Genomic DNA, 17,331 nt, shown 5'->3' with positions numbered 1-17,331 from the left:
AGCTCCAAGCTGGTGGTGTTTCCTGAGGCCCTGGGCACTCTTCAGGGAGGGCTTGCTGGGGATGGAAAGTCGCCGCGATATCGGCCTTCTTTAAGAGAGGATTCACTGTGGGTGAATTCAGAGACCCCCGTGCAGTGAGGGTGCCGCCTCCCTTTTAGGGTGTTGGGTTTTCGGCTTTGGCTTTGGCCTCAGGGTGCTGGAGGTTACGGGCTACAGGGAAAATAATCAGTTATTCCATATGGTTCGTACCACAACCTAAAAAAACCTCCGTGAGCTTCATAACTGCGGAGCGCTGCTGTGTTGGAGTTTGGGCCACAGGCGGGGAGGCCGTGGGAGTGCACCTGCGGGGCGGGTGTGCGTTTGCATGCGCGCCTGCGTGTATTCGGGGCTCCTGGCTTTTATTCGCAGAGAAGTCTTACCTGGTCCCTGTAACAGGCAGCATTTCCCCTATGGCCGAGCGTGTTTGTGAAGGCTTTCTCACAGCCGATCTCCGAGAGGTGACATCTTACCTGTGTGTCCTCAGAGTCACCATTGCCGGTGGAGACATCAGGTCCTCTGTCCTGGGAGCAGGTGGCGCAGGGCGGGCGTGAGGGGTAGGGTGTGTCTGCGGCCGCAGGGAGAGGTCGGAGTAGGGCATCATCAAGGACCCGGGCTCACTTCTGGGCATTTATACTTGGCGGAAAGCCAAGGGCAGTTCTGTTGGCTTTTGCGTCGGAAGCATTTGATGGAATTTAAGACACAAAATAGATGAATATATGGGAAGGGGCTGGGGGGGGGGGGCGGGGTAGCGGGGAGAGGGAAACAAACCACAAGAGACTCTTAAAGATAGAGAACAAACAGGGTTGGGGGGGGGGGGCTAGATGGGGGATGGGCATTAAGGAGGCCATTTGTGAGGATGAGCACTGGGACTTATATGTTAGTGATGAGACCCTGGGTTCTAGCCCTGAGGGAGCCGTGAAGGGCAGCAGGGTGGTTTTCTGCCCCCTGCCCCACTCCCTACCCCGTGAGAGCTTGGGGGACAATAGCGCTGGGCTGCAAATGGCCGGCAGGGATGGTGAAGACATGGTGAGGTTAGAAGGTCTCCTGAGGTCACGTGTCGGGGTGGCTGAAGCCTGGAAACGTCCAGAGTCTTCTCTCTCCCTGATCTGTGGGTCCCATTCACTCTGTTGTCATTACTCATCTTTGAAAAACAGGTGTATTTCACATCCCTTTCGCAGTCTATTCTGAAGACCATACGTTTTGCTTCGCTTAGCTTTTGTAGACTTAACACAGTGGATAAATCAAAGAAAAATATTCTTTTTCATTTGTTTGCTTAAGTGCAAAAACAGGGATTTGGAAATTTCCCAGTGACAAAAATACATCCTCCGGGCTTACGTTAAATCTAGGTACATGATGGGTAAAGGTGAGAGAAGGATCCGGAGAAACAGGGTGGCAGAGGGGACCCCACAAACTCCAGGTCCCCCTTCTCTCTGGAGCTCGATGTCTGGTATACACCGTTTTTTACCAGGACGTTAGCATGGTTTTCCCAAAGGGAAATTTCCCTGAGTTATTGGACGTTAAAGTCTCAGGTCTGTTTTCAGAAGTCATGGATGGCTGTTAACTTGCACCCAGGAGAGCTGACCTGCTCTGGCCAGCTCACTCAGGGTCACCTGCGCCCGCACCCTGAAATCCTCAGGCTTTCTTGCTTGTCCCTGGTTTTTCCCACTTGGTCTGCTCCCAGGGAAACCACTCAAGCTGGGCTGGTGCTCTGCACAGAGACTCTGGAAACCAGCCCGTGATCCCAGCCCCGGTTTCCTTGCTGACCGGTGTAAGAGCACGGCCGTCAGCTGGGTGGTGTTCCTTGTTCCCAAGGGAGAAGGCAGTGTAGATTTCAGGACAAGGCACGCAGCATCCAGAAATCCCTTACATCTTGGAAGAATACATCACAAGATTAAGGAAATAAAACTGGAGTACCCGTGGGGAATATAAGAGTTGCACTTGATTTTCAGGGACCACATGCTTAAGTGAGGGAGTGTTTAGTTTGAAAAAGTTTAAAGAATATAAGCATACTGTGTGTATAACTTCTCTGAAACAATTTTTTTTATTGTCTATTCATTTTTGAGGGACAGAGACAGAGCGTGAGTGGGGGAGGGGTAGAGAGAGAGAGAGATACAGAATCCACGAAGCAGGCTCCAGGCTCTGAGCTGTCAGCACGGAGCTCTACATGGGGCTCGAACTCACAAACCGCGAGATCATGACCTGAGCCGAAGTCGGACACTGAGCCACTCAGGCGCCCCATAACTTCTCTGAAACAGTTGATGTCCCTCATTCGTTTATACTAAAGACAGCAGGAATGGTGATGAACTTGGACCCTGGAACCTGAGCTTTGCTCTGCCGCTTAAGAGCTGTGTGTCCTTGGGACTGTTGCTTAACTTCTCTGTGCTTAGTTTTCTCACCCGCAAAATGGGAATAATACTGGCAGCTATGGGTAGTGAGTGAGTTATTATACTCACAGTGGTTGGAACAATGCCCAATTCATAGTAAACGCTGTTACAATATTAGCTATTTAGCTATCAGGCGCTTTTTTCTGAACTCTGTTTCCTCACTGGTACAATCAGGAGGGTGGACTCCCTCAGTGGTTCCGCGTTCTGGCTGAACACTAGTGTCCCCAGGAGAGCTGTTGACATCCTGATGCCTGAGCCTCTCTCCCTGCCTCCCTTGAAACAAAATCTATGGGAAAAGGGCCGAGACATTTGCGTTTTTAGGAAAGCCTCCTCTGTGATTCTGGGACACAGTGAGGCTGAGAACCAGGGGAGGAGATGGTCCTGAGATGCCTTCCAGGTTGCGAGCCATCATGCCGTTTCTCTCTCGAGGGGTGTTCGCTTCCCTTCCCGTTGTCAGTGCGCTGACATGTGCAATTAAACTTTTTTTCCTTCTTTGAAAAATTGAGGTGAAAGTTCCATAACGTAAAATCAACAATTTAAAAGTGTGCAGTTTGGGAACATCTGGGTGGCTCAGTTAAGCGGCCGACTTCGGCTTGGGTCATGATCTCGAGGTCCGTGGGTTCGAGGCCCCGCGTGGGGCTCTGTGCTGACAGCTTGGAGCCTGCTTCCGATTCTGTGTCTCCCTCTGTCTCTGCCCCTCCCCTGCTTGCGCTCTTTCTCTCTTAAAAATAAATAAACATTAAAAAAATTAAAAATAAAAGGGTACAGTTTCACCGCATGGACGTTCACAGTCCTGTGTAACCACCACCTCTGTCTAGCTCCTAGCCATTTTCATCACCAGAAAGAAAACTGGATACCCCGTTAAGCCTTCCTCCCCGCCCCTGGCATCCTCCAATCTGCTTTCTGTCTCTGTGGCTTTACCTATTCTGGATTTATCCATTTAGCCACTGATGGGCATTTGGGTTGTTTCTACCTTTTGGCTATTGTGAATAATGCTGCTGTGAACATTTGTGCACAAGTATTTGTATGAGCACCTGCTTGCTTGCTTGCTTTCTTTCTTTCTTTCTTTCTTTCTTTCAACATTTTATTTTTTGAGGGATGCAGAGAGACAGAGCATGAGCAGGGGAGGGGCAGAGAGAGAGAGGGAGACACAGAATCCGAAGCAGGCTCCGGGCTCTGAACTATCAGCACAGAGTCCGATGTGGGACTCAAACTCACGAACCGTGGGATCACGGCCTGAGCTGAAGTCGAACGCTTAACCGACTGAGCCACCCAGGTGCCCCTGAGTACCTCTTTTCAACTCTTTTGGGGAACGTACCTACGAGGGTAATTGCTGGATCGTACGATAATTCTTTATTTCACTTCTTGAGGATCTTCTCGACTGCACGTGATTGACCTTGAAACTCTGTTTTTGGCCCTCACAGATCTTCCTTGACCTGTCCCCACTGCCTGAAACAGAGCAACACCTTCGATCCTTTCCTGTGTGTGTCACTACCCATCCCCTTGCGCCAGACGAGGTACGTGAACTTGAATCCTGTCCTCAGGCCCTCCTGGGTACCTTCTGCCTTGCACCTACGGTTCTCTCTGTCTGGCGTCTCAGCCGGCGTCTCTCTAGAAACCAGCCTTGCAAAGCTGGTGATGGTCAGTTGTTGAATGTTGACACCGTGAGAGGCTATCGCGTCCCTTCTTTGGCCGCAGAAGGGACTATCCACAGCGCTTCTGTCTGTTGGCACCGTAGCCAGGCTTTCGTCTCTGGCCTGCTGGGAAGCTGGCACGGGCCTGTCACTACCTCCCGGCAGACCAGGGGCCAACCTAAAAAAAAAAAAAAAAAAAAAATTTGTCGCCACCTGCTTCTCCCTGCTTTGCTTCCAAATCCTTTTTGCTCTTTGTGAAGGTGTATAGGAAGACGGTTTCTTTCAGGAGCAGAGAAAAAGGGAAGGGGGTGTCGAAGGAGAGGAGAAAAACAGAAGAGAGGAGGGTGGGGTTCAGTAAGAGGCATGGTGGGCTGGGCTTTTACAAGTAAGAGGCACGTAGTGTAGGAGTTCTAGAAGGCCGGGTCTTGGCATGTGACCGCTAAGACACCTGGCCAATGTCGGCCTCGTGGCCGTTTGGTGAGCACTGCATTGGCACTGAGACGGCTCTCTCCCTCGTTTTCTCCGAAAATACCATCTCTCATGTCCTCCGCTGCTGACCTCCATCTCTAAGGTGCAGCCGAAGATACAGAGCTCCACACAGCCTCTCCTGGCCACTTGTTTCAAAGTTTGCTTTTGCTGAAGGCAATGTATTTAACAAACGGAACCTTGAGATCGCAGATCTGTACTGTGATTGTCAATCAGATGCCTTTTATTTTTAACTAGCTTTAGAAAGCTATGCGGGGAGCGGAGACCCTGGGGGATTTGGCTCTCCGTCGCCACCTGGTGACGGTATACCTAAAGTACAGTTGGCTTGACCCTGAAGCAGAGATTAGCCTAAGTGTTGGACTTTGACCCAATGTCAGTGGTGTTGGCAGTTCTGTCCGTCCTGTAAGGATGTGGACACCTTCGTGTTTTCCAGATTCTTGAGCGTCACGTTGGTCTTCCCCTCGAAGAGCCAGCGGTTCCTGCGGGTTGGCCTGGCTGTGCCAATCCTCAGCACAGTGGCATCCCTGAGGAAGATGGTCGCAGAGGAAGGCGGCGTCCCTGCGGATGAGGTGTGACGGAATTGCACGGGGGGCCCGGTCACCGAATGACTGGAATGCTAACTGGGCCCGCTGACCAGGGCTGTTTAGGCTAATTTCTGGTTCCCAGGTGACTCCCTGGTGACTCATGAGTTTCTGTTTGATTGGTGACAGTCCCTGGTGTCTGTCTGAGATGACCGAGCCTTGACCTCTCCCTGCATTTACTCAGAATTTCCAGAAAAGGATGAGCAAAATCGTCATAATTGCGACCCTAGCCATTGCGACGCCAGCAACCCCTCCGTGGTGTTTCCCAAGTGCTGGGCGCCATTTTATGAACTTCATTCGTAGCCGCTTTCATTTTCACCACCTTGCGAAGTCAGTACCATAGTTCTCCTCCTCCTACCGGTGAGCCGAGAGGGGGCCCTGAGAGGTTAAGTGACCCGCCCGAGGTCACACAGCTGGTAAGCAGCTGACCCAGGATTTGCACGCAGGTGGTTTGACTTCACGGCCCGAGCTGTGTACTTCCACTCCTGAGAATAGGAACCAGGACACTGAAGGGGCGATAAGTGACAAACAAGCAGCTACTGAGGATGTGTGAGAGAGGAGGTTTAGGGGAGACTGGGAGGGCTATGCACTGCCTTTTTTTTTTAAAGGGGTCTTGGTAAGGAGGTCGGATTTACTGTGACTTTGAGGGCAGAACTCGCAACAGGGACCCCCGTGAGAGAGCAGGGTGGAGGTGACGGTGGTCAACAGCCATGTGGCATAATGGGAAGGGTTTGGAATAGGGTCCTTCCTAGGATTCAGTCAATCTCTACTTTTCTGACCTTGGACAAAGTAAGCAACCGGTCCTCTGGGTCTTTAACTGTAAAATGCAAATTTTACATTCCCCCCCCCTCCCCCGACGACCTCGCAGCATTTTTTTTTTTTTTCAAATTAAAAAAAAAAAAAAAGTGTTGGGCACCTGGGTGGCTCAGTCAGTTGAGCATCCGACTTCAGCTCAGGTCATGATCTCGCGGTCCGTGAGCTCGAGCCCCGCATTGGGCTCTGTGCTGACAGCTAGGAGCCTGTTTCAGATTCTGTGTCTCCCTCTCTCTCTGCCTCTTCCCCCGCTCATGCTCTGTCTCTCTCTCTCTCCCTGTCAAAAATAAATAAACAAAAAAAAATTTTTAATGTTTAGCCTTTCTGTTTAGGAATAACATGCTGTAAAGGATGTGCACCTTGAGGGTGTGGTTTGTTGAGTTCTGTGCACATCCATCCATGTAACCTCCAAGATTACTCACTCTGTGGGCTCCTTCCTGCCCCCACCCAATCAGTGCCTCTGATCTTATCAGCGTTTTTACCGGGGTATCACGTGGGGGAAAAGCGTGTATCTTGCTTGGTGAAGTCAAAGTGCTCTTTGGGGATATATTGAGAGAGAAAGAGAAAATAGGACAGGGGGTGACAGTCTTGGGAGAAGAACCACAGGGGGAAAAAATACCCAAAGGGGGATGTCTGTGAGGTGGAGTTTGCACAATTCAAAGAGTAAAATAATTGTCAGAAATTTGAGAAGTGTGGTGCTTAGGGAGGTAGGAATCACTTGGGATTCCTAAGTGCACAGGCAAGCATTTTGATTGGAACTTCAACTCTGCTTTATTTTAACTGGCGGGTTTATTCCCCTTACATTATCTATGATCATGGATATACTTGGATTTATTTGTATTCTCTTTTTATGCTTTCTGTTTATTCTGCTTTCTCTTTGTTTCCCTCTCCTTTACTGCTTCTTTTCTATTGAGCAATTTTTATTCCAGCTCTTCTGCTTTGGAACATATATATGCTATTTCTATGCTCCTTTAGTGGTTGTCCTTAAAACGCCAACATGCATAACTAGCAAAGTCTTATGTTAATCTTCCCAAACAGCACAAGGATCTGGGCGTGCTTCAATCTCCCTTCTGCCGTTTTATTACTGTGGATATTATTGTCCAGTATTTTTTTCAATGTTTATTTATTTATTTTGAGAGAGAAAGAGAACATAAGTGCATGAGCGGGGGAGGGCCAGAGAGAGAGGGAGAGAGAATCCCAAGCAGTCTCTGCACTCAGCATGGAGCCCAATGTGGGGCTTGATCCCCTGACCTGAGATCATCAAGAGTCCTGATATCAAGAGTCCAGTGCTCAACTGACTGAGCCACCCAGGCGCCCCCAATTGTCCGGTATTTTAATCTCTCCTCCCCTTTCTCCAGGTGTAGTAATGGTACTAGTTATTATTGTGGATTTATGTAGTCAGCACATGTTTACATTTACTAACGTCTACCCTTTTCTTTGGGTCATCATTTCTTCTTAAAACTCAAGTTTTTTTTCTGGATTCTGTTTGTTTGTTTGTTTGTTTTAACCCTGAAATGCATCTCTTACAAGAGAATTTTGTAGCTAGTGTGCCTTGAATGGGTTAGATGTGTTGAGATGTTGATTCCTTCAGCCCTCGAGGTGACAGGACCCTCAAGGTAGTCACCCCTTTTCTTTGCTACAAGACCAACTTCTGCTTATCCCGGTGTTCCATCAAAGTAAACTCCACATTTACTGTGATGTGAAAAAAGTTGGCAAAACTATTTAGAAGTTCTTTCACTGGAGATCTGTTAACAGTAAACACTCTTAACTTTTCATATGAAGAGAGCTTTATTGTATTGTCATTGCCTGCATGATAGTTTAACTGGGTATAAAATTTAAAAACAAATCCCCCCCTCTCCAATTTTCTTCCCCCATCTCTTCCCTCAGCAGTTTGAGGGAAGAGATTGTTGCCATTGGGGTATCTGTGGCCAATCTAATTGTTATACCTATTCTGTTTTATTATGAAAAATAAGTAATGTTTTTCACCTTAAAGGGTAAAAGAGATGTTTGAGACCATCAGTGGCTTTTAGATTTCTTGCTTAAGTTTCCTTTGAGAAATCAAGAGGGAAAATTATCTTCCTTATTCCAGGTGATCTTGGTTGAACTGTGTCCCAGTGGATTCCAGCGGTCTTTCTTTGATGAAGAGGACCTGAATACCATTGCAGAGGGAGATAATGTATATGCCTTCCACGCCCCTCCACCACCTGGCCAGGAGATGCTCTCAGGTACGATGTTGCTTTGCGTAACCGTATTTGGATATTATGAGTTATACATTTGAGAGTGTACTCCTTGCATGCTAAGGCATAGGACATTTACTTTTTGAATTTGGACCTGTCAGGCTTATTTTCTCTGATATTTGCTGTACAGATGGTTGATTATCAAGAATTATCTAATCACTCAGGGGTTCTCAAAACCTTGATGAGTATCAGAGTCACATGGAAAGCTTGTTGAGGCAGAGGTGTGAGTCCTACACACACAGTTTCTGGTTGAGTAGGTCTGGGGTAGGACCCGAGAACTTGCATGTCTGACGGGTTCCCAGGGGTGCTGCTCCTGCTGGTCTTGGGACCACCCTTTGAGAATCACTATTCAGAATAGGTGCCAGGGTGATCTTTGTCTTTAGGACTCTTGTAGTTCAAGGCCTGTGTTTGCTTGAAGTAAAATGGCTACAGATTGGAGCAGTAGATGGCCAGAAAGGTTATTAAATGACGTTTGTTAACAACCCCACTTCCTGATGCTTGCTTTTCCTGAACTTTGCACTGGCCTAGAAGGTCAGTATCCGACAGTCTTCCGTGGCAGTTCATTATACATTCTGGCCCAATTAGCTAGTCAAGAAGGCCTGTATTTGGAGGAGCCTGGGCCAGCGTTGCCATATAGCCCAAGTGAATCCTGTGCCCTTGGTCATAACCTCAGCCAGCCTAGGTGGCAGGCCATGGGAACCAGGTGTCTGGTTTCTCTGAGTCAACAGGGAACCCCTGTGCCTGGAATCTGGAACAGGGCATTGACCGGCCCTGATTATGTTATAGTTCAATGAAAAGGCCTTCATGTCAGGTTCAGTCAAAGGTAACACACCTGTGCTATGAAAGTCAAATTTTCAGACCGGAGTGGAAATTGAAGATTGTCTAACTCTTCCACATCCTCAAGGGTGAAAATTCTTACCTTCTATGTGTTCTTCTTTTGTTGGCTGAGAAAGCCAGAGCCAACTCATGGCTCTCTGATCAAGGCATAAAAGCAGCCCGAATCATTTTGGGGTATTTTTCAGATTGGTTTTGGGAAGTGTTCACTAAAATCCCTGCCCACGTTTTAATATTACGGGCTGAACACAATGGCAAATTCACTACCACGTATATGACCTTTGTATACCAGGTATCAGATGGCACAGGGGTCACATATCTTAATATTTCTTTCCTTAAAGTGCTCTGGAGTCTCCCAGGGGTGGTTGATAGATGCTCAAAAGAGAAGAGGGGCAGGAGAAGCCGGGGCTGTGCCCCAGCGAATTCTTTAAGAATGCACCGTAATTCTCTCTCTTTAGCTCACCCACCTGGTCTTTCCATCTCCCCGCGCTTGGCAGCCCACGGGGGTCAACGGTTACCCCCACCTGTCCAGAGTGAGAACAAGGTGCTGATCCTCCTCTGTAACTTGGCGGGGTCCGGACAGCAGGCCAGCAGGTATGTTTCATTCCATCTTCTTTTTATGTGATGCCTGGGATGTATAGGCATGGACTTGGAATTCTGTCTAGAGTAATTTGAATTTAATAAAATCAAACATCCACTCTCAAGGTTAATCAACTGGGAGTAAAGTACTTTCTTATCATGAGGATCATCAGTAACTGCCTTAAGCAGATGGCGAACGAGGGGCTCCTGGTGGCTCAGTCAGTTAAGCGTCCAACTTCAGGTCATGGTCTCGTACTTCGTGGATTTGAGCCCCGCGTCGGGCTCCATGCTGACAGCTCAGAGCCTGGAGCCTGCTTCCAATTCTGTGTCTCCCTCTCTCTCTGCCTCTCCCCTTCCCATGATCTTTCTGTCTTTCAAAAATACAAAAAACATTAAAAAAAAAAAAACAGAACAAAGTTTTAATTACTAAAAATTACGATATAGGTTGTGCTTGGGTGGTGGCTCAGTCGGTTGAGTGTCCGACTTCGGCTCAGGTCGTGATCTTGCAGTTCGTGAGTCCAAGGCCCATGTCGGGCTCTGTGCTGACAGCTCAGAGCCTGGATCCTGCTTCCGATTCTGTGTCTCCCTCTCTCTCTGCCCCTCCCCCACTCATGCTCTGTCTCTGAGAAATGAATTAACCTTAAAAAAAATTTAAAGAAAAAAAGAAAGAAAAAAAGAAAAGACAATAGCGGGGTGCCTGGGTGGCTCAGTTGGTTAAGTGTCTGACTTCGGTTCAGGTCATGATCTCGCAGTTCATGAGTTCAAGTCCCACATGGGGCTCTGTGGTGACAGCTCGGAGCCTGGAGCCTGCTTCAGATTCTGTGTCTCCCTCTCTGCCCCCTCCCTGCTCATGCTCTGTCTCTCTCTGCTTCTCAAAAAATGAATAAATGTTTAAAAAAAATTTTTTTAATTATGATATAGGCTATAAGTAAAAAAAAAAAAAAATTTCTTGAAGCCAAAAAATTGTAGTATAGACAGAAGAATATACATTGAAATCATTGTAACAGAATAGGCCAAAGTGTAATTAAGTATTATATGATAAAAATGGTATATTTCATATTATTAACGAATGAATTATTCAATATGTAAGGGGGGGCAAATTTATTTCTTTTTATTTGATATAATCAATTTTTTTACTCCCACCATAGATTTGCATGTATATGTTCTAGATTAATTGAAGAACTAATTATAGAAAAGGAATCCATAAAATAACTTGAAAATCATGTCAGGAAATATGTATATCTTTGGGTGGGGGACTATTTTAACACCTAAGGCAGGAGGCTATAAAGAAAAAGGCTAACGTTTTAGATGCATTTAACATTTTAAGCACAAACAAGAAGAAAATATTTACATCAGATGACAGGTGAAGGGCTCATAATCCATCGTGTAAAACCTAGCTCTGAAATTAGCGAGAGAAATACTCTTAGTAAAACGAGGCACAGAGATTAATGTTAGCTCACGGAAGAAACACAAGCACAGATGAAAATAGTCCGCTTTGTTAGTAGCAGAAGAAGTTCTAATTGCAATAGAAAGATGCTGTTCACCTTTCAGGTTGGCAAAGGACTTTTAAAACCTGACAATACTCATCCTGGGCCAGTGTCAAGGGAATGGGGCCCATGGTGTGGTGTGGATGGTGTGGCTTTTGTGGAGAGCAGCTTGGGTATGAATAGCTTTGGTCTTGCATATCCGCTTCTGGAATGTTATCCCAAAGAAACAATCAGTCACGTGCGTCCATTCGCAGCGACGGTTCTCGGACGGGCAGTTTTGTATTATGCTGGGTGCTTAACTCTTACCCAGTGGAGCGGTGGTCTTGAGCAGAGCAAACGCTCGTGATTGTCGAGTATTGTTGGTTTTTCCTTTGCTGAGATAACCCGATGACCTTGGATTTTTCAGGTTTGGGCCACCTTTCCTGATACGGGAAGACAGAGCCATTTCCTGGGTCCAGCTCCAACAATGCATTCTCAGTAAGGTCCGCTATCTCATGAAGAGTGAGGCCCCCCTGCAGGTCAGTGTGTGTGCATGTGTTGTGGTGGCTAGAGACGGGGGTAGGCATCTAGGAGTAGCTCGGGACAGACCAGAATTTGCTGTTAATGAGAGCGTTCAGGGGCGCCTAGGTGGCTCAGTCGGTTGAGCATCCGACTTCGGCTCAGGTCACTATCTCACAGTTCATGGGTTCGAGCCCTGCATCAGGCTCTGTGCTGACAGCTCGGAGCCCGGAGCCTGCTTTGGATTCTGTGTCTCCCTCTCTCTCTCTGACCCTCCTCTGCTCATGCTCTGTCTCTCTCTGTCTCTCTCACAAAAATAAACATTAAAAAAATTTTTTTTTAAATAACAAACTCAAAGGCAAAACCCCTTTTGGCCCTGCTCATTCATTTATTCTCAGATTGGTAGTTTCCAAATAAAAACGATAGGCGCTGAAACCATTCCTTTTAGCCCCTAGAGTATCAGACAATATTCCGATGGCTGCTTGCAACAGACAATGTCAAAATTTTGAGGGACAGATCGGGAGCCTCAGAATGTCAATTCCCTCTGACTGTTCTGTATGTCAGGACTTCATAATCCGTGCTCCTTCCTGCTCAGGGAAGACCGTACATTTAATTCAGGATTTACGTGAAATAACACTTTGTCAAAGACCTTCTCTGCATCCATACCTGCCTTTATCTCTTAAAGGATTTTTTTTTGTTGTTTTGGTTTTTTTTGCTCTACAGACTGCCCAGCAGATCTGCCTTGGTGCCCAAATTAGAGATTCTAACTTCTCTCTAAGTAGGTCAGAATCTCTTGTAATATTTTTGCAAGTGTGAGACCACGTTTATGTGACGGGTGAACTCTGCTGTCTTCCTTCTCCACCTGGTCATACCCGCACTTTGCTTCCGCACCTCTCCGGCCAGTTAGTTTTCAGAAGCCCCTGGGGCAATCAGTGGGGCCAGCAAAATGCTAATAGAGGCAGCCTCGCACTATGGATGCTTTTTTACAGACTCATTGGTACATGTGTGGATGGGCCTGATTTTCTGTAGGAATGATGTGTTCTGAATGGTTGTGAGGCTCCTAAGGAGAGCCCATCCGTTTGACCACGTTTCAGCCCCATATTAAATGCTGGCTCGGGATGGTGATCATTTGAAAAGAACACATTGAGAATTCTTAACCTTGAGCCAAAGAGATTAAAAGTAGTGAAGGTTCGGGGCGCCTGGGTGGCTCGGTCGGTTGAGCGTCCGACTCTTGATTGAGGCTCAGGTCGTGATCTCACGGTTTGTTGGTTCGAACCCTGCATCAGGCTCCGAGGTGACAGTGCAGAGCCTGCTTGGGTGTCTCTCTCCCTGTCTCTCCCCCCCTCTCTCTCCCTGCCCCTCCCATGTGCTCTCTCTGTCAAAAAATAGATAAAATAAACTTTAAAAAGAAAACTAAAATAAAAAAGGAAATAATGAGGGTTCTAAAATGAATTTCCCTAGCTACGAATGAAGGACAGGAGAATGTCTTACAGAAATAACCGATCTGGTGGACAGAATGAATTTGTTGGGAGGGAAATTTCTTTGTTTTCCTAGTTACAGCTGAGGTCATCTGTGACCATTTTAAGAACTGTATTTGCTTTACTTGGACACTCCATAGATTTTGTTTTTAATTTGTTTTTAATGTTTATTTTTGAGAGAGAGAGACAGACCATGAGTAGGGAGGGGCAGAGAGAGAGAGAGAGAGAGAGGGAGGAAGACACAGAATCCAAAGCAGGCTCCAGGCTCCAAGCTGTCAGCACAGAGCCCGATGAGGGGCTCGAACATACAAACTGTGAGATCATGACCTGAACCAAAGTCAGGTGCTCAACAGACTGAGCCACTCAGGTACCACCACCCACCCCCGTTGATTATTTTTAATGGTGGTAAAATATACAGAACACTTTAACCATTCATGAACGTACATTCGTTATATTCATGATGTTGTAAGACCATCACCATTATCCTTACCCCAAATTTTCGTCATCCCTACAAAAACTCTGTGCCCATGTAATGACTCCCCAAGCCCCCAGCCCTTCGCCCCTGGCAACTTCCACCCTGCTTTCTGTCCCTATGAATTTGCCTACTCTGCCTATCTCATAAAGCAGAATCATGCAGTATTCGTCCTTCCGTGTCTGGCGTAGAGCCTTTCCAAGGTCCACACATGCTGCAGCAGATGTCAAGATTTCCTTCCTTTTTAAGGCTGAGTAATATTCCATTGCGTGTATAGACTACAGGGTGTTTGTGCACTCATCTGTTGATGGACGCTTGGGTTGTTTTCACCTTTTGACTTTTGTGAATAATGTTGTGTTTCATGAATGTTTTAAGACTGCCTTCAATTTCAGAAATGTTAGAATATGGAAAAAAACACCCACGCACCTTAGAATAAAAACAGATGTAGTGTTTCCTTATGTGGCTTGTTTTGAAGTGTGTAAATACTCACTAAGCATTTCCTATGTACAATGGATGCTAACTGGGGCACCTGGGTGTCTCCGTCGGTTGGGCGTCCGACTTCAGCACAGGTCCTGATCTCACCGTCCGTGAGTTCGAGCCCCGCGTCGGGCTCTGTGCTGACAGCTCGGAGCCTGGAGCCTGCTTGGGATTCTGTGTCCCTCCCCTGCTCACACTCTGTCACTCTCTCTCAAAAATGAATAAACATTAAAAACTAATAAATAAAACACTGTTCATGGTTTTGGAAGATTTAATGTATTACACGGTGTTAGATCACCACGTGAAAAGGTACAGTGTGGGGGCGCCTGGGTGGCTCAGTCGGTTAAGCGGCCAACTTTGGCTCAGGTCACAATCTCGCAGTCCGTGGGTTCGAGCCCCGCGTCGGGCTCTGTGCTGACAACACAGAGCCTGGAGCCTGTTTCAGATTCTGTGTCTCCCTCTCTCTGACCCTCCCCTGTTCATGCTCTGTCTCTCCCTGTCTCAAAAATAAATAAAATGTTAAAAAAATTAAAAAAAAAAAAAAGGCACAGTGTGTATCTTCTGGAAAAAACAAAGACCTTTGTATCTCTAGGTTTTGAATACTAATTTTTTTTTAATGTTTATTTATTTTGAGAGAGAGAGAGTGTGTGCTTGTGAGTCTGGGACGGGCAGACACAGAGGGAGGGAGAGAATCCCAAGCAGACTCCACACTCAACACAGAGCCTGACATGGGGCTTGATCCCACGGCCGTGAGATCATGACCTGAGCTGAAATCAAGAGTCACATGCTTAACCGGCTGAGCCACCCAGGCACCCCTTGAATACTAATTTTTAAGGGAATACTCAATATAGACTATAAACAAAAAGGGTTACGGTCTTTGAGTAATTTATTTGCACCTGAGAGTCTCAGCAAAATCAACGTGACGATGAGCCGGTGGCTGTGTTTTTGTCTCAGCAGAACCCAGGGTCTCTGTTCTCCATCCGGGTGGTGGGGCTTTCTCTGGCCTGCAGCTACTTATCCCCCCAGGACAGCCATCCCCTCAGTCACTGGGCAGTTGACAGGTAAGAGGACTGTTCCAGATTTGGCGAGAGAATGAGTGCAATTGTATTTGACTGGACTTCTTTGAGGTTCTGGGTTAGTAAATTGGTTGTAATCTTAGCTGCTCTTGATAACTTGCCTTCCAGTCCCGGCCACTCGTGTTAGGCCCTTAGACACATTCTGTGTCTTCAACCCATAGGTCTAGAGAAGGGCTGTGATGGCCACTTTGAAGATGAGGGGTCACCAAGGTTCCCAGGGATTAGTTGACTTGCTCCTATGTGTGGAGCTAATGGCCGAGCCTGAATTGGAACCCATTTCCGCCTGAGCGAGAAACCCAAATGCGTTCAGTTAGGTCATGCTTCTGAATTGAGCCTGGATGTCCCGTCTGGGGTAGAGGAGAATTCTGCTCGAACCAAAGAACACTCTGGCTGCGACTGAGGCATAAAGCCGGTGTGCCCACCCCCACGGCCGTGCCAGGCAGCACCCACGGGCACCATGATACCGGAGAGGCGGTTTCACTCTACGACTTTTCTAACGCGTTTGCTCCTTTTCCCACAGACACAATGTGGTCCATCCCATCTTTAACTTCCTGGCTCGGTCCGCAAAAGCTGAACGAATCTATAACGTAGACGTGATATTGTGGTTTCCATTAAGAAATAGTATTGGGTCTCGCGACACAGAGCGCAGAAGACCCTTGGAATGCTTTTGGTGGTAACGGCCCCTTTCAACCACACCTGAGTTTATATGATTGAGGTGTCTTCTGGAAAGAACCTAAGGATGGGGCCTGGTTGCCAGGACAGCCAGTCATGTGATTAAAGGTTGGAACTACCAGTCCCATCCCCAGACCTCCGGGGAGCCAAGAGGGGCTGGAGATGGAATTCAGTCCCCAAGAGTCGATGATTAATCAATCATAGACCTGAGCAGAAATCAAGAGTCGGACGCTTAACTGAGCCATCCAGGTGCCCCATGTAATATTTTTTTAAACACGAAAGGCCTAGGGGCGCCTGGGGTGGCTCATTCGGTTAAGCATTTGACTTTGACCCAGGTTATGATCTCGCGGTTCGTGGGTTCGAGCCCCCACATTGGGCTCCGTGCTGACAGCTCAGAGCCTGGAGCCTGTTTCAGATGCTGTGTCTCCCTCTCTCTCTGCCCCTCCCCCACTCACGCTCTTTCAAAAATAAACGTTAAAAAAAATAAGTAAATAAAGGCCTGGGGTGCCTGGATGGCTCAGTCGGTTAAGCGTCCAACTTCGGCTCAGGTCATGATCTCCCGGTCTGTGATTTCGAGCCCCGTGTTGGGCTCTGGGCTGATAGCTTGGAGCCTGGAGTCTGTTTCAGAATCTCTCTCTCTCTCTCTCTCTCTCTCTCTCTCTCTCTCTGTCCCACCCCGCTCATGCTCTGTGTCTCTCTCTCTGAAAAATGAATAAACCTTAAAAAAAAAATTAAAGGGGCGCCTGGGTGGCTCAGCCGGTTAAGCGTCTGACTTTGGCTCAGGTCATGATCTCCCGGTCCGTGATTTCGAGCCCCGCGTTGGGCTCTGTGCTGACAGCTCAGAGCCTGGAGTCTGTTTCAGATTGTGTCTCCCTCTCTCTCTGCTCCTCCCCCGCTCACGCTCTGTCTCTCAGAAATAAACATTAAAAAAAATTTTTTTTTTAAATTAAAAAATTAAAGGCCTGTTTGCCTCTCCCCCATTAGAGACCCGTATCTCCAGCCTAAATTTATCCCTGAGATACAGCCCGCCCACCCCCCCCCCCCCCCCAACCCGTGTCCTGCTTAACCGTCTCTCAGATGTGCCATCCAAATGTTTGCTGCTCGGAGCTCTTCCTGCTCAAGCCTTTCCTCCTCCTGCTCCTGTGTCAAAATGGTGGCCATGTGTCTACTGAGGGACCCAAGCTGGAAACCTGAGAGCCATTCTGGAGTCCTCTTCCTCATTTTCCCTCACCTTCAGCCCATCCTCAAGCCTTCTTGTTCCAAACCCTGGCAGCTACTCAGCTCTGCTCCCTGTGTCCACGTTCACCGCCAACCCCTGGGTTTGGGCCCATGGAGCCTCTTGGCTCGATGCCCCGGGAGCCTCCAGACCAGGGGCCCTTCCCTCCCTGTCTGTCTGAAACCCTCCGGTGGCCCACGGGCATACGGTCCACGCTTCCGGTGGCAGAGCTCCCTGTGTGGCCTGCCCCTCACCGGGCTGAGGTCATTCCAGCGCAAGCCCTGCCCTCTGCTCCCGCCGAGCCCTCTGCCTGCAGGGCCGTTCTCCCCACCACTGTCCACTCGCCTGGCTGTCTCCTGCTCATCCTA

At 47.8% G+C, this 17,331-nt stretch overlaps 1 protein-coding gene across 4 annotated transcripts in view; it reads left to right on the top strand.

Annotated features, from left to right (window-relative positions):
• USP43 (ubiquitin specific peptidase 43) overlaps positions 1 to 17,331 on the top strand; it is a 62,605-nt gene that overhangs the window by 21,046 nt on the left and 24,228 nt on the right. For 2 of the 4 annotated variants that reach the window (XM_053892740.1, XM_019413836.2), the window contains exons 4-9: positions 3,848 to 3,940; positions 4,977 to 5,112; positions 8,027 to 8,162; positions 9,467 to 9,602; positions 11,481 to 11,592; positions 14,957 to 15,060. In XM_053892740.1, the coding sequence (XP_053748715.1) occupies positions 3,848 to 3,940; positions 4,977 to 5,112; positions 8,027 to 8,162; positions 9,467 to 9,602; positions 11,481 to 11,592; positions 14,957 to 15,060 (717 nt within the window). Of the gene's footprint in view, positions 1 to 3,847; positions 3,941 to 4,976; positions 5,113 to 8,026; positions 8,163 to 9,466; positions 9,603 to 11,480; positions 11,593 to 14,953; positions 15,061 to 17,331 lie in introns of all 4 variants that reach the window. The other 2 variants (XM_053892739.1, XM_053892738.1) reach the window with 1 other exon arrangement.

The sequence above is a fragment of the Panthera pardus genome, unplaced genomic scaffold (assembly GCF_024362965.1).
Source record: "Panthera pardus isolate Hobbes unplaced genomic scaffold, ASM2436296v1 HiC_scaffold_3, whole genome shotgun sequence".
NCBI classification, from domain to species: Eukaryota; Metazoa; Chordata; class Mammalia; order Carnivora; family Felidae; genus Panthera; species Panthera pardus.
Note: the sequence above shows the minus strand (reverse complement) of the source record. Positions and strands in the feature narration are given on the sequence as shown.